The 17,437-nt window shown below is 42.0% G+C and overlaps 1 protein-coding gene across 1 annotated transcript in view; it reads left to right on the top strand.

The window, feature by feature from the left end:
• The window catches only part of LOC135711270 (uncharacterized), a 213,065-nt gene that overhangs the window by 94,931 nt on the left and 100,697 nt on the right, over window positions 1-17,437 (top strand). The window contains exon 2 of the mRNA XM_065234070.1: window positions 6,480-6,934. Coding sequence (XP_065090142.1) covers window positions 6,480-6,934 — 455 coding nt within the window. The remainder of the gene's footprint in view (window positions 1-6,479; window positions 6,935-17,437) is intronic.

Below are 17,437 nucleotides of genomic sequence, written 5' to 3'. Positions count from 1 at the left end.
GTCTTGGCTTATTTTTAAGAATTTTGGTTAGTTTCCAAAAGGGCTTTGCACAATCTGGGAGTTAGCGGATCCTGTTAGCAAAGTCCTGATTTCTGAGGTCCACCATCCTGGCTTGGATGGTTTTTGTTAGGCGATTACAGTGGGTCTTAAAGATAGGCAGACCAGAGCGTTGGTACTGCCTTCGGATGGTGTTACTGAGTCTTATAAGGTCTTTGGTAGATCTGTCAAGGTTCAGAGTTTTGCTCACCTGTCTGGATACTGGCACGTGTTGTTCCCTGGCCCGGGATATCGCCTCCTCGATGGAATGCAGACACCGATCAACTTCATCGGGCGTCTCCGGAAGGACACCGTAGTCGACAGTGCAGTCGACACAGTGTTGGAACTGATCCCAGCTGACACGATGGTAGTTGCGTCGGTAAGCTTGGAACCGGTTGACGGATGAGCTCACTTCGGCCACCACCGGATAGTGGTCCGAACTCAGTTCCTGGTGAGTCACAGGTTGCGAGATGTTGTCTCCCATGTTGCTGAAGAAGATGTCCATCATGAAGTGCACGCCGGACCGACTCAGCCGGGTGGGAGTGTCCGGCACCAGGATGGTGTAGTGAGCCTCTTGCAGGTAGTCGTTCAGGATGGTGCCGTTTTGATTCCGCCTTTGGTTGCCCCAAGCTTGATGTTTGGCGTTCAGATCACCAGCGATGATGAATGTTGTACGGCGTCGTGTTATCTTGAAAATATCCCTCCGCAGGTCTGCCGCGGATCCATCCCTGACGTTTGCTTATTTCGGGCAGTAGGCCGCAATGATGGTAACAGGGCCGACGGATGTGAAGACTTCCACTCCCAATGCTTCAACCATTTTCAGCTGGAAACTGGGTAACAGCCGGCAACAGATGTTGTTCCTGGTAGCGATGGACACTCCACCACCTCCAGAGCTTGTCCAATCCAGCCTCACGAGCCGGAATCCAGGAATAAATACGTTTATCTCCGGTTTCATGTGAGTTTCGGTGATGATGGCGATGTCGATGCTATGTTCGTTGAGGAAGTCAATGAACTCGATAATTTTGCTCTTGAGCGAGCAAGCGTCCCAGTTTGCGATTTTGATGAGCTCACGGTCCACAACTGAGCATGAAGGTAGCCACAGCTTGGAGCTGGTCGGATTTGTTTTTGATGGTGTTGGCAATGTCGTGCATCTTGAGGAAGATGATCATTAGTTCCGCTGCGGTGAACCAAGAACCCTCGTTGATTTCTTGGCTGCGGTAGGGACGGTCCATCCTGACGCCAGTTTAGCCCAGGGGCTGTGGGGAAATCCTGCGGCTGTGGAGCAGCAGTCGTCTGTTGACCTGAGTTTGCAGGGGCTCCGGAAGTTTGAGCTTGAGTAGTAGTAGCAGTGGAACGAGCAGCAGCCAATCGTTGATTGAGTGGCAGCGGTGGCAGCACTGGAATCGGTCGTCGTGGAACCGATGGGAAGTTCCTGCGGCCGGACTGGTTTCTCGTCGATGCCTTCTTCCGGATCTCGATGTAATTGACGCGCTTCGGGCAGGCCTTGCTTGTAGCTTTGTGAGCAGCATCAAAGTTGTTGAGTTCTTCTCAAGGTGAACCAGGTATAGCTGGTCGCGGTACTTGGTGGCCTTGTTGTAGCGGGCCATCTTGTGAATTTGGACCGGTCACATTAGTCACCAGCTCATCCAAGAGGACGCCTGTGTTCATGTCGTATAGTCCGCGCAGGACCACCTTGAACGGCATAACAGCCTCGATGTCGTGGGAGAAGTATTCCACCTGTCATTGGTACAGTATGGTCTTTACCGCCTTGTAATATTTCAATGCCGGAACCATCAGTTTGTATCCTTCCGTGCACAGCTGGATGGTGCACCGGACGCCCTGCGTGATGAAGAAGTTTATTTTACCGCAGTCCGGGAGGGAAGGCCTTCACGTAAAAGGGCGGCATTCTGTCCTTCTTTGGCGGTCCTGTTGTTTCCGTCACCGGTTCTGCACCGTCCTTCAGAACGGAGAACCGATTGTTGTCGAGTAGCTTCTTCGCAGCTGTCGCAATGTCACTGTTGTCTTCAGGCCTAGACCGTTTCCCGGGATTGCCGGCACTCGCGCCACCGCGCGATTTTTTACCCTTGGCTGGGTTAGCGAGAGTGTCACTATTCAACGCGAGAAAAAACGGAACAACGCAATCAAACCAACGAAGAGAGCGAGAGTAAAAACGTCGACTGTACTGCTCAGCAGTCTGGCAGCGAATGAATGAGCGGAGCAAGTTTTTTTTAGTTTAAATGATCTTTATTTTAGTTTAACTTGGACGATTACCATATAAATTTTTACTAAGTGATTTAATGATTTCTTCATCTTTAGGTATGGGCAAAATTCAAAATTTGTTTTACAGAATTAGTCCTAGACTTAGTACATGGTCGACCACCTTGGTGGGATTGGTTTGTTTTGTTTTTAGAATTTGAAGAGAAACTACTTAATACTACTATTTACAGCTTAAAACTAACCTACTCTACTATATACACTTAACCTACTATGTACAAATTGCTTATTAAAGCATGTTCAGAAAGATTGCATTTTTGAATAAATTTAGTTGTCATATCATCAATTTTGGAATCTACTTTGGGAATTTCTGCCTCTTGATGGAGGTCTGCTATTCTTGTGTCGAATGGACGATCTAGGATCATCCTCAACACTCTATTCTGTGCAACCTGGATTTTGTTCCTGTGGGTCTGAGCGCACGATTCCCACACCGGGGCGGCATAGAAGATCGCGGGGGCTATGATCTGTTTGTAAACAGCCAGTTTGTTTTGCCTTGAGAGGCGGGATCTGCGGCAAATGAGCGGATACAAACACCTAACCAAGGCGGAGCACTTAACTAGGGTTTTCTCTATGTGCGAGCGGAACAGGAGCTTCTCATCGAACAACATCCCGAGATAAGTAACATCAGTGGACCACTCGACCCTTGTACCATCCATTATTACGGTACAGGAGGGAGACGGTTTAAGTTTTAATGATTGTCTGTGAAGGAACATGATCGCTTGGGTTTTCGAGGCGTTGATTTTGATTTTCCACGTGGTGGCATAATCAGTAAAGGTGTCAAGGCATCGTTGGAGCTTGTTCGTAATTTCACGAGGCATCCTACCCTTGACGGCTATCGCGGTGTCATCTGCAAACAGAAAGAACACGCAACCGTCTCCTAGAGGAGGGATGTCCGACGTGTAGATGCTGTAAAGCAGTGGTCCCAGCAGACTCCCTTGCGGAACACCTGCTGGGATCGGAAATTGTCCCGAAAGGGAACTATTCAACGACACCCTGAACGACCTTTGCTGGAGATAGTTACGGGTGATTTTCACAAGGTATGGTGGAAAGTTAGAGTTACAAAGCTTGTATATAAGTCCGTCGTGCCAGACATTGTCAAACGCCTTTTCGACGTCTAACAAGGCCATGGCTGTGGACTTGGATACAGCTTTGTTACTTCGGATGTTATTCATCACCCGCACTAGCTGATGATTGGTGGAATGCCCCTTGCGGAACCCGAACTGTTCCGGAAGAAGAATGTCATGTTCCTCCACAAACTTGTTTAGTCGGCTGAGGATCAATTTTTCGAACAGCTTGCTCAGCGCTGAGAGCAGGCTAATCGGTCTGTAGCTTGACGGTAGTGAAGGGTCTTTCCCAGGTTTGCGGATCGGGATGATTTTTGCCACCTTCCAGATGCTTGGAAAGTAGTGCAGCTCCAAGCATCTGTTGAAGGTGGCAGCTAGCAGCGAGTACACCCTCGGGCTGAGATTTTTCAACGCTAGGTTGAATATTCCGTCAAACCCGGGAGCCTTCATGTTCTTACTGTATTTCAGCGCTGAGCAAATTTGTTCCTCTGTAATCCGTTCTTCTGGAGGGACGGCACAAGGGGAGGCATCTAACGTCAGGACGCACTGCGCAACCTGGTTCTCGAGTGGACTTGGGATTTTAGAGCCAAGCAAATGCGACTGGGCAATGTGCTCCCCAATCGCATTGGCCTTCTCTTCGTTGGTGATAAGCCGTTCGTCTTTGACTCTAAGTGGTGGAATGGGCTTGGGGTGAGACTTCAGCACCTTGGCAACCTTCCAGAATGGTCTGGAACGGTCGTCCAGGTTCTGAACGAGCCGCCCGAAACTCTCGTTCCGGATTGAGACCATTCTGGAAGCGATCTGCCGATTCAGATCGACCATTTCGTATTTACGCTGCAGATCCCCAGTCCGCTGAAACTGGCGTCTACGAACATTTCTGAGCCGAATCAAGAGTTTGGTGTGGGAATCAATTGCTTGAAACTTACCCCTCACAGGAACTCGTCGAACGCACTCTTCGTCAGCCACGGATATGGCTTGATGGAGACCCTCCAGGGCCCGGTCGATGTCCTCCACTGTGTCGAGCGGTGGGTTGTCGTCGATGTGGCGGTCGACCACGATGAGCGGAGCAACGGCAACAGAGCTCTTTTATAGTTTTACAATTTCAAGCAAAACGATGCGCAACCAAATGGTACTCGATTATGACGACTTGGTTTGGGGAAAACGTTTATTTAATTGAAACAGTGATAAAATTATCACTTTGAATTTGAACATTTTCAGCGATTTTTTTGAGGAAATTGGAAAAGCATTTATTGTAGCAAATTGTGAGAGCTATTTCCTATCGATTGGTGCATTTGGATTTTAATTTCATCTATAAATTACAAAGCTATAAGCATTCAAAACCTTACACCTTTTCATGACGGTCGCAATTTTAGATTTTCGATTTATCCCCAGTACCTTCCCGTAAGACGTAGTCTACGTCAAAAATTCGAACATATTGCATGGAAAAACATTGTTTTCGAGTGGATTGCGTTGATCGCCAAGTTCTGGCCAGTGTTTCGAAAATCATTTTCAAATCTCATCTATTGAGCACTCCTGAGCGAATTTGCAAACAAATCTCACGTTTCAAATTCTCATGCAGTTTCACGGACTCACATTCACAACGCAAAACATTCAGTCAATCTCAAAACTCATCAAATCCGGTAAAACGTCGACGGTAAATCCGGTAAACGAAAAAGGATTGTCGAAAGTTCCAATTTATATTTCATATACGTGCTAAAATTATAGAATTGATTTCAAATCATAGGGGGTCCCGCAATAAAAATAGACCGATACTCCAAGGGTGGTTAAGACGGTTCTGCTCCTGTAGTAATTCACATACAAATTTCAAATCATTAATTTTTACGATTTTTTGCACAGATTCATTTGGATTAGGAATCAAACTGGGAGGTGGGCTAGAAGAAATCTAACACTTATTCTGAAACCAAGCGCCCTAATGTAAATGGGTTCAACATATTATATACAAGTATAATGTTTATATTTAAGATATTAACACACAAGCACACTAACAAAAGAAATGCTGGAGAAATGACACCAACACTGACAGAGCAGATTCTGAGGTGACAACGTATCTGCCATGGATTCCAAAATTAATTAAATGGAATTAATTGGAAGATAACCTTTTTTTGATGTTTTAAAGAGTGATAATAGCTTCGCACACGAAATCTTTATAGTTTCTGAGATTTGTGCCATAAAGGATTCAAAGTGGAAAGGCAAAATAACCAAAATAGCGGCCATTTGTGACTTCTATCAGCTTTCACATTAGATTTTAAATAAAACAGCAACGCCACAACAAGGAAGTTACGGAAACCGAAACAGTGGTTGTTCAATTTGTAGAAGAATATCCCTCAATTTTGATATAACATTAAGTTGTCAAGCCAAAACCTTCAGCGTCGATCCGAATAGGGCCAGTTATGGAATTTAAATCGAACATCAGCGATTTAAGCAACATTCGAACATCGTCGGTACTACCCACCATACATATTGAATGCAGCACCACAAGGCACGTCCATGTCCCTGTGAATTATTGATATCAACAGTAGCAGCACATGGGAAACGGTTTTCGCTCGTATGGATTCTATTCTTCCGGTTTCCAGTCGGTCGCGTCCACCCAGACATACCATACATGCCGGGGCGATGAAATTTTAAACACAGTGCGACAGTTCCGTCCGGACTTCCCGGCATCACCATCATCGATTTCGGAATCTATTGAAGCGTGGTGGATGTGTTTTTCCGATGAATTGTTGTTCTTTTTCTCTCCACGGGAGTGTTGAACTTGGCTCAATATAATCGACAGAACAAGCGCCAAATCGCTGTTGCTATTCTGATTTGTTGCGGTTTGAAAAGTGAAATAGATATGAAGCGCATTTCAATTATTCTATAAATTTGAGGTTATTTTAGAAAATTATACATAGATTTCCAAATCAATATTTTCTGTCAGATATGGAATATGATTCGATCAACAATCCATTAAAAACGTTCAACTGAAAAGCTGCATTCAAGCATATAACATTCACTCCGGTGCTCTCGCAATTCCCAATAAACCCCCAGACAATAATAGCCTGTGGCACTTTATGACAATTTCTCGCATTTTTTCTCCTCTTTCAGATTATATCAAGTTCGATGTTCACTGAGAGTTTCACCCCGGCTGCCGGTACAGGTGGAGACCTGTCTGCCGGATGCAACGACCACGGGAGTGCCTTCATCTGCGAGTACGACATCGGCTCCTACTCCTGGCAGTGGTGGACCTGGTGGTGGGTCGGCCATCGGGTCCAATAGCAGCGGCAACGGCAGCAACAACGCACCTGGATCGGCATCCAGTAGCGCCAACACACCCAATTCCACTAATTCCTCGAATGCTTGCAATGCAGGAACGACCAGCAGTAGTGGCACCGGTAGCAGCAACGCCGGAGGCCTCAGTGGTTCCCCAACCACCGCTGGCACGACAGGCTCCAACGCCACCATCATCGACGATTGTGGCGCCTCACGAGTGTTCCAGATTCTCTATCGCAACGAAGAAGTGTCGCTGCGTGACGTTATTATGTTCCGAGCACATTTACTAGGTAATTTTATGCGTTTTCATAAAATCGTCGTACATCTTCACACCGACTGATGGTGATGGCGGTGCTGTCCATGCCATGTCGGGTGAATGCAACAGTAGAGAATCGTGTATGGCACAGGGAATGGTTCCGAAATTCCAATAGTAATAATGTTCGATTTACGATCCACTAACATGACACCAATAAATCCTGGTTCCCTTTAAGCCCACCTAGATCTATATCTTCCGCATCTCGACTCATTTTACCACCCTGAAAGGCTAGACTGCGATGCCGATATTTTCGGGAATGGCGTATTCCTGTGTTGAATACAATTAAACTCGCCTTAATGCGGAAGTAGTGGAAAGCAATGAGACTGTTCAAAGTAAGCGGTCTGGCTAGCCGCGATTTTGAATATATGATTTTGTTTTGCAATTTTTTCCAGAAAGTCCAGAGTCCAGAAATGGATGTCTGACGCCATAATGAAATCCAAGATGGTGGCTTCCGAATATAGAAAAACTGATAAATACTGTCAAACACGCTTAAATATGGGTATTCGGGGTGACGTTAAGTATCAATTTACTTTGATGCTTTTTGGAAAATTTCAAAATCAGTTTTTTCCGACGCATTATTTCAGATTGCGGAAAGCTCGCACTATTCGATACCTTTTGATATTTTACACAAAATGACGCGAGCTTTTTGCAATCTAAAATAATGCGTCAAAAAAAACTGCCTTTGAATTTTTAAAAAATGCATCAAAGTAATCCATGTCTGACGCCATCTTTAATTCAAGATGGTGCATTTCGGATACAGACAATCTGGGAAATACTGTCATACTGTCTTCAGTATGGGTATTTCCGGAATCGGGGTGACGTATAAACCTTTCATTCTGGGGTTGTTGCTTACAATTTTTATAAGTGGATGCCTAGATTTCCAAAAATTCTTGATTTTCGAATCATGTTCCATCCATATCTCCGGAATCGAATAACTGATTCTAAAGGTGCTGAAAAGTGTTCTATGGAAACGTGGTTCCTTTCATTTGGCGGATGTTGTGACCGATTCGGCTCAGTGATAGTTGAGACATTTTTTAGATTTCAAGATGGCGTCATATTGCCGGTTCTTATACGTCACTCCAATTCCAAAAATACCCATATTAGAATGGATTTCAAGATGGTGTCAGGCATCGATTTCCAGTCTCTATACTCAACCTCGATTCCGAAAATACTAATATTGAAGGGTATTTGACAGTATTTCCCACTTTAACTAATCATGATGGAGTTAACAATTTTCATAGTTGGAGATGCTTAATGTCAAATATAAGACTTAAAGCGGTCATTTTATCGATAGATGTGGAGATAAAAGTATCGAGTTGATAGTTCCGTTAGAGTAAAAATTGTATATAGAGCGTAGAAACCGAGCAAAGGTCTATTTTTAGGAAGGCACGAATCGAGTTGATCATCTCTTTTACCAAACTCCCCAGTTGGGGAAGGATGGTGAGGGGTATCTCCATGGAGTACAAACATGATTAGATAAGGTACGAAAGGTAGTTTTGATGTCAAAGCTAAAATATAGTAAATATTAAATTGATTTCTTAACTCCTTTGGTTTGTTTTTTCCGTCGATCTTGTTTTCCGTGCTGAGCACCAATGCTACCGACGTGCCAGGAAGGCAGCTCCCACACCTGGACCCTACCTATCGACCCATCAACTCATGAACCGGGGACCAACGGCTTTACTTCCCATCCGAAGGAAGGCGTGATCAGAGATGTTATGCCTCAGAACATGATGATAATAATTAATATCACTCACCTCAGATGCGTTACAAACAATGTACCTCTTTGTTTCAAAGGAATATAGTCAAATATCCTACCTTGTCCATGAAGACCTTTCTCCAGCATCCCAATCAGTAGATAAAGCAATGTTGTCTCTAGTCGTTCTGATCCTGTCTCTGTAACACCGATTTCTTTCACCATCAGTTTTCAGCTGCTTCTTCTGAGGTTTGTCCCCTTGCAATTCCTTTGCACGCTTACGTGATCCATGCTTGTGTAGTAGATAGAGTTAGTGTTGAATAAATAATGAGTAGAATCAAGTGAGCGTGAAGCGTGATAGTTCGCATGTAAACAGAATCTCATTGGTTAGAGAATTTTGATAGGTTAGCAGGTATAAATATGAAGTACCTAAGCTCGTTGAAGTCATTCTTGTAACGAATTTTGGAGGTGACGGACCACCAGCAGTAGCAGAAACAGCAGCAGCAGCAGCAGCAGCAGCAATAGAAGCAGCCGCACCCGTGGGAGCTGCATCGCTAATTCGTGTTGCCGTGGCCGAGGCTGGAAACCTCGGTCCGGTCACGACAATGGCGCAGTCGGTACGATAGTGTAAGTATAGTGGAATGTCTAAAGAACTGAAGAATTATTTTGAAAAAATTGCCATGAACTGATGGATGGTATACAGAATGACCATGACCTGATGGATGGTAGATAGAAAGACCATGACCAGATGGATGGTAGATAGAATTACCATGACCTGATGGATGGTAGATAGAATTACCATGACCTGATGGATGGTAGAAAGAATTACCATGACCTGATGGATGATAGAAAGAATTACCATGACCTGATGGATGGTAGGTAGAATTACCATGACCTGATGGATGGTAGGTAGAATTACCATGACCTGATGGATGGTAGGTAGAATTACCATGACCTGATGGATGGTACAAAGAATTACCATGACCTGATGGATGGTAGAAAGAATTACCATGACCTGATGGATGGTAGATAGAATTACCATGACCTGATGGATGGTACAAAGAATTACCATGACCTGATGGATGGTAGATAGAATTACCATGACCTCATGGATGGTAGATAGAATTACCATGACCTGATGGATGGTAGAAAGAATTACCATGACCTGATGGATGGTAGAAAGAATGACCATGACCTGGTAATTCTGGGACAGATGGTAGATAAGAATTTCCATTACGTGATGGATGGACTAAAGAAATTTAGAAATAGTTAGAATTGCCATGACTTGATGGATGGACTGAGGACATTTTTAAATAGTTAGAATTGGCATGACCTGATGGATGAAATATCTCTGAGATGGTAGATGAAAGTCCCCCGAGAGGGTGGATAAAATTCCCCCAAATGGGTGGATATAATGCCCCCTTCCTCAATTAAGGAGAGTAGAAGAGGGGAAGAATGTAGTAGATAGAGTTAGTGTTGAATAAATAATGAGTAGAATCAAGTGAGCGTGAAGCGTGATAGTTCGCATGTAAACAGAATCTCATTGGTTAGAGAATTTTGATAGGTTAGCAGTTATAAATATGAAGTACCTAAGCTCGTTGAAGTCATTCTTGTAACGAATTTTGGAGGTGACGGACCACCAGCAGCAGCAGAAACAGCAGCAGCAGCAGCAGCAATAGAAGCAGCCGCACCCGTGGGAGCTGCATCGCTAATTCGTGTTGCCGTGGCCGAGGCTGGAAACCTCGGTCCGGTCACGACTTAATTCGCACTATAAGTGTAGAAATTTGAACTGCCCATTAATTTGCTATTCGAAAATGAAATCTGTATTAGGGAAAACACATCAATCACTGAATCTGAGCATATCGGACGGTACCTACGTTAATGCTTTTTGATGCAAATTGTAAGCCCCTCATATTAAAAGAATTTGACAAGTATTTTTTGACGTAGTGCTACGTCTGTGATTTCTATATGGGGGTATACTTTGAGAAAACCGAAAATAGAACATGTAACAAAATTATGAAAGATTTTTTACATTAATAACTCAGCTGTCCCTAGACCAATTTCAATAATTTTATCACCAATCGATCAGATATTTTTCTACACATCTGTTAAATTGAATACTTTTTTTAAAATGTGACTTTTGACAATTGCATGAATGTGCAACTGTTGCTTTGATAAATAAAATTATCACTGATTGCCTGCGAAAAGCGATTTCCCTAACAGCATCATACTAAAGAGTATAAACAGAGAGAGCCCCGCTCAAATTCCTATTCTTACACAAAACACAAGCTCCTGCTGCCGTTAACAAATAAGATTTATTATATAAGTCCACGTAGTTCGACGTCACCATTGCATACAACCCCATAGGGCTGTCCATTGTAGTTTTTTTGTTTGGCTAATCCTCTTAATAGGAGGGGCTCAAAGTTTGCATCAAAAGACTCAAAGGTAGGTACCGTCTGGCATGCTCAGTACACGGATGTTTTTTTTTTTTCATCACGAAAACGCATCGTTTTCTGATGAAAAAAAAAAACCCATTTTCATGCACAAAACGCATGGATTTTTTGGTTTATCCAATATATAATAAAAAAAAAACGCAAATTAATTGCAATCTAATTTTCCAATCGCGAGATTACGATATAAATTCGTGATTTTTTTTGCTTTCTTGCGTTCTTTCCTTAATTTGAAGTGTTTTAGGTTAATTGACAAGGTCATGTAGTACTCGGTCATTGCGAGAATGTTTATACTGTTACGCATTTGACCACAAACTTTTGGTTGCTGAGTACATTATCATAGAGCTTTGGGGGTAATGTACCCGGCAACAAGGCGAGCGACCGTTCCTTGAAAATTAACTCCTAAACATCAATAATTTATGGCGGGTTGAGTAATGCTGAGCTATGAGGGTGTTCAACACAGATGAGGCTGGTGAGCTGTATGTTCTTTGGAACGAGATTGAATCGCTTGGCATAGATGGCCCACAGCGACTCACGAAGAGCTACTGAATCCGATCAGTAGCGGTGTGGCTTCTTCCTCGTTCTTCGGTGAATGGACGCTCATGTGAGCTGCAGCTCGCTGTGTACTGGAGAACAATGTTCAATGACACGCGCCGAAAGCAGTGCAGGATGCAATTCGGTTTTGAAATCTGTGTTTGGTAAAACGCTTTTTGCAGGAAATCGGTAATATTTTTGATCACCATGGCAACAGTTGGATATTTGCGTAATTTTAATAGTGACCTATTGAAAATTGATGGTGCTCATTTTAGCTGATTTGTAGAAAAATTTCCAATCGATTGTTTAGAATTAAAATCCATCTGCCATTGACAGAGTTACAAGCGGTCAAAACCTAATCACTTTTCGTAACGCATCCCCAATATGTTGCCGAAAGGTGTAATCCTACGTAAAAAAATAAACCATACACCAGTATTGTCGATAGTTTCATATTTTTGCCATATCTAAGAAAAACGATTGAACCACAATCTTCGTGCGGTTTGTGGGCGATATGTATGTGTACCCCGAATATGATTTGAATCAACAATCTTAACAGAACTCAAGACCTCAAACTTGAAAAAAACGTTAAATATAACCAAAACATGGCCAAAATAGAAGCTTAGGTGCGTTTCCTCTACATTCATTGGTCGTATTTTGCCGAGTAGATGTGATTTAATATATCGCTTGATCTGGTTATGAGAGATATCAAATTTGACCATAATCCGGAATATCCAGATTCGGTTCTATGGAGGCCATATGGGTCTATGGATGTCATTTTGGGTGCCATTGGCCATATTTCAACGAGTAGATGTGATTTGATATGTGACATGAAATGGATATGAGAGATTTTATCATGTGGAACCTTAATCCGTGATATTCAGAATTCTAAGGTCTCCGTATGGTTATCATTTGGAGTGCCATCAGTCATATTTCATCGAGTAGATGTGATTTGATATGTCACATGGTATGGTTATCAGAAATAATAAATTTGACCAAGCTTTGAGTGGGTTGGTTTATTTCGTTTAAATTCCGTTATAATTGCTTATTTTTTGACAGATACGCGTATTTCGTCTACTACTTGCAGATTTCATCAGTGCCAAGTACTCAACACCACTACTTGGCACTGATGAAGTCTGCAAGTAGTAGACGAAATACGCGTATCTGTCAAAAGATAAGCAATAATAACGGAATTTAAAGGAAATAAACCAACCCACTCAAAGCTCTTCATAAAGGGATTCCGTTAAGAGGTTCGACAAATTCAAAGGATTAAATTAGACCATTTGGAACCATAATCAGGAACATCCAGAACCAATAACCGATAGGCATGTGATCTTATGATTGTTCTCTATCATTTCCGGCAGTTCTACGAAGCAAAAAGGAAATAAAAATTGAAAAAACACCCACGTGCCAATAAATTTTTCAATATATAACAAAGAGGGAGGGGTCTGGGAGGGGCAGTACCACCCTACAGATGTAAGAATAACTCACCGGAACGATGTTAAATAAATCATGATATCTGAGATACAAATTTTTGAAAATAAAAAGTTTGTCCCGGGTTTTCACGGGTTAAAGCTAGTTTCAAAATGTTCAATCGGAGAATCATTTTTCCATACATTGTTTAGGCTAAAATGGGCTGAAAAGTTACACACGGAAGAAAATTTAATTATTCCAGACCTTCGTTTCGTTTGGTGGGTGTTTCAATGGAACTTATTTTTTGTAATAAGGTTTTCTTTCAGAGACACAGTGTCAGAAGTGAGCTTATTAAATTAACTGTAAATTTCTTTCTCTATACAGCCATTCCTTAGCAAAATGACCATTTCCATGTTAAGGTGGTCAAAAAATCGATTATATTCAATTATGACTTTTGTTAGATTAAAATATCATATGAAAGATAATTTTAAAAAAATAGGGAAAATATAATGTATGTATGTATGTAAGGTAGCCACCATCCCTTCATAGATCTTGTCTTGTATGCAGCTCCACTTAATAGCAAGATCAATTTGAGCTACCGATCTGAATTCACAATATCGCTGTATGAAGGGCCAAAAACGGAGGTGCGGACCCGTAAGCAGAGACAGAGTTTTTATATTTTTCCTGGAAAATTTAGTATTGAGTTTTTATTTTAACACATTATATCACAAAATCAGCTACATATGTGTGTTTTTTTTTAGATTTTGAGTTATATTTTTTTGAAATTATCAAGTTTTGGGTTTTCGCTCCATACTTCTATGCGACTAGACTACCATGCATCCCCATCGATTTATAGTGACTGTAACATGGGTTCAATCCCAGACGGCGCCGCCGGGATGTTCTGAGGCATAACATCTCTGATCACGCCTTCCTTTGCAAGGGAAGTAAAGCCGTTGGTCCGCGGTTCATGAGTTGATGGGTCGATAGGTAACGTCCAGGTGTGGGATCTGCCACCCTGACAAGGAAAACAAGACCGACGAAAAACAACGCAAGGAAAATAAATATTTTTTTTACTACAAAATCCTAATTTTTTTAATATCATTATGTTTTTCCTAAAAAGTATTTTTAATTACCTTTCATTTGATATTTTGATCTGTCAGGGTGTCGACTCAACGACAAAAACAAAATTTCTTGATTTTACAGTAATTTAAAAAAAAAACCAGGTGCAGGCCTACCCGTTTTTGGCAATGCAGCCCCATCAGCCATAACATTCATCAGTGCTTTATGGGCATTTTTTTTTATGAAGTACCACACGGACCTCTAACTCATGAGGAGTGGTCCAGTACAAATTCAAATTAAATAAAGCGTTCGATACATTTTATAGAATGCAAAAAAGGCAGAAATTTCGTGTTGCCAAAGGCGGAAAGGATCCGGATTATATCCTAGGGGCATACATTCATCGAGATCTCCACCATATTCATGATGACCAGCAAATCTCGATTAGATTTTTTTTTTTCGTTTTTCTCCCGGAATTTTGGAAATATTCGCGGCTTAAGTATTTTAATTAAGCATAAAACTGAATGCGATTAAGCCGAAGATTAAATGGGTAATTTAAAAGAGCAGCACCTTTGCTGGATCTTGAATTTAGTTCTGCGACAGGTTTGAAGTCTTCGAAATTTGTGTATGAAAATTTCCCCCAAAACTTTACACGGTTATATTTATTGTCCTCAAGCTTTTCCTTTAGATTAATTACTTGTCACAGAATTCTTCTGAATTAAACTTGAAATTGTTTCTAGAAACTCTCCGTAGAATATGAATTCACTTGTGCTTCATTTGTTTTAATTTGCATGAAACTCTCCGTAGAATTTCCATACAATTCACCTCAGATTCTCGACCGACAATTCAAAAGGGCCTACTAGCTTTTGTGAACAAAACTTGTAATCCCCCTTCGCTGCTAACACCAGGGTAAATTTCCCCGCCGAGAATTGTCTTTAAATTTTGCTCAGAACTATTTTGTAGTTCTCCTATAAATTCTTCTGGAGATTGCATGGAATTATCATCAACATTCTCTAGAAATTCCATTTGAAATGCGCTTGGAATTATACTCGGACTTTCCTTATAAATCTTCGCAGAATTATTTTTGAATTGTACCCTCAAAATTCCCTTAGTATTTTAAGAATCCTGGAATCCTCTTCACTCTTGAAAGTTCTAGTAACAACTCTCTTAGAGGTCTTCCTAAAGCTTCCTAGTAAATATTCTCTGAAATACCTTGGTGTTATCTGTAGAAGTTATTCTAAAATCTGCTCAAATTTGTTTTAGAAAAATTCTAAAATTCTCTTAATACTTCTTCAAAGTGACTGTAGTTATCTTGAACATCTAGTCCAAGGGTCTTGAAATCTTATTTATTTCATAGAGAGGACGAGGTATATTTTTCCAGATTTGCCATCTAAATTCACGGGATTTCCCCGGTGACTTCAAATTCACAGATTTTTTCCCGGTTTTCCCTGTTCACTGGTCACTCTGCATTTCACACATGAAACACTTGTTTTTTATCCCATTATATATGTTTTGCCTTGAGCACATTTTAAGACCTAGCTCCACAAGAAAATTGTTCCGGATAATACGCTAAACTAAAAGCTAATTTTTGGGTGAATCCCTCCGGTGTTAAATCGTAAAAACAGCGCTTTCACCTCCAACATTCTGCAAGTTAATTCCATTTAAATTGCAATAGCAGCAACATTATAATACTAAAACTTTACTGACAAGCTAATTTGACGAGCTAACCAGGCTCACAATGAAGATCAAAAATACTTAATACAGCCACTCTATGCCGTCAAAGCAATGTCTACGTATATTTGAATAATTATTCAATAATAAAAGTGTTGCACCAAGCAATAAAAAAAAATCATCCCAAACAATTGAATTCTTAAGCGGCGCCGGTGGTGTAGTGGTAACCGTGATTAACACTCACCCCAGCAGGCCTGGGTTCAATCCCAGTCGGCGCCGCCGGGATGTTCTGAGGCATAACATCTCTGATCACGCCTTCCTTCGGATGGGAAGTAAAGCCGTTGGTCCCCGGTTCATGAGTTAATGGGTCGATAGGAAGGGTCCAGGTGTGGGAGCTGCCTCCCTGGCGTCGGTAGCATCGGTGCTCAGCACGGAAAACAAGATCGACGGAAAACAAACCAAAGGAAAAAAAACTGAATTCTCATTTAGTTACTTCTCTGAGCTAATCAAGCTGTTAAAATCACAGACCTAGAAGCATTCAGAAAAAAATCATCATCTTCTCTTAAAACTGGGTTTATACAAGGCAAGTCAATTGATTAACTCAGTTCAATTCAACTGACTTGAAATGTGTAAACCGTGCCGTTCAACTGACTTGATCAACTCACTCGAATTTTAAAAAGTTGAACCAGTCTCAACTTTTAAAGTCAATTGAATCCAACTGAGTTGATCAACGACTTGCCTTGTCTAAGACCCAGCTTAACTCTTAATCTTTCTTGCATTTACTCAAAGGCGCTAAAGGGTGTCCACGATGAAATTGCCACACACAAAATTGATTCGCAAAATTCGAGTTTTCATCCGATTGCCATCAAATTTTCAGGGATTGAGAAATAACTATTAAACTTCATTTTACCATTTTACTCGTATTTTATTTACAGTCCATACACAAATGCCCGCACCTTGGCCTTAACCCCGGCCATAAGATTCTGCACGACCTGTGAATCAACCGTTTTTTGCATGTAAACCCATACTTTCTTCAGTTCCTCGACTGTCTTCACTACCTTAGGTCGTTTAAGAAGGTGCTGCTTCATAATCGCCCAGTACTTCTCGACGGGGCGTAGCTCCGGAGTGTTGGGAGGGTTGAACATTTTCGGCACGAAATTGACCTTATTGTCCGCATACCACTTCAGCACGTCCTTGGAGTAGTGGTATGAGGCCAAATCCGGCCAGAAGATTGTTGGGACGTTGTGGGCCTTCAGGAGAGGAAGCAGCCGCTTCTGGAGGTACTCTTTTATGTACACCTGTCCGTTCATCGTGTCCTGGGTCACGAAAGGTGCACTCCGCTTCCCGCACGTGCAGATGGCTTGCCAAACCAAGAATTTCTTCGCAAATTTGGACATCTTCTGAGTGCGGACATGCTCCGGAACGCTGAACTTATCCTTGGCCGTGAAAAACAGGTTGCCGGGGATCTGTTTGAAGTCGGCCTTCACATATGTTTCGTCGTCCATGATGCAGCATTCAACTTTCGTCAGCATGTTGAGGTACAACTTCCTGGCACGGGTTTTGGCGGACTTGTTCTGCTTCTCGTCGCGATTAGGGGCCTTTTGTACCTTGAACGTTCGAAGCCCAGCCTTAGTTTTGGCCTTCTGGACAAAACTTCGGCTTA

Source organism: Ochlerotatus camptorhynchus, unplaced genomic scaffold (assembly GCF_037179485.1).
Source record: "Ochlerotatus camptorhynchus isolate MF236.1 unplaced genomic scaffold, CSIRO-AGI_Acam_v1.1 ptg000429l, whole genome shotgun sequence".
Taxonomy (NCBI): Eukaryota; Metazoa; Arthropoda; class Insecta; order Diptera; family Culicidae; genus Ochlerotatus; species Ochlerotatus camptorhynchus.
This window is presented reverse-complemented; position numbering and strand designations above follow the sequence as displayed.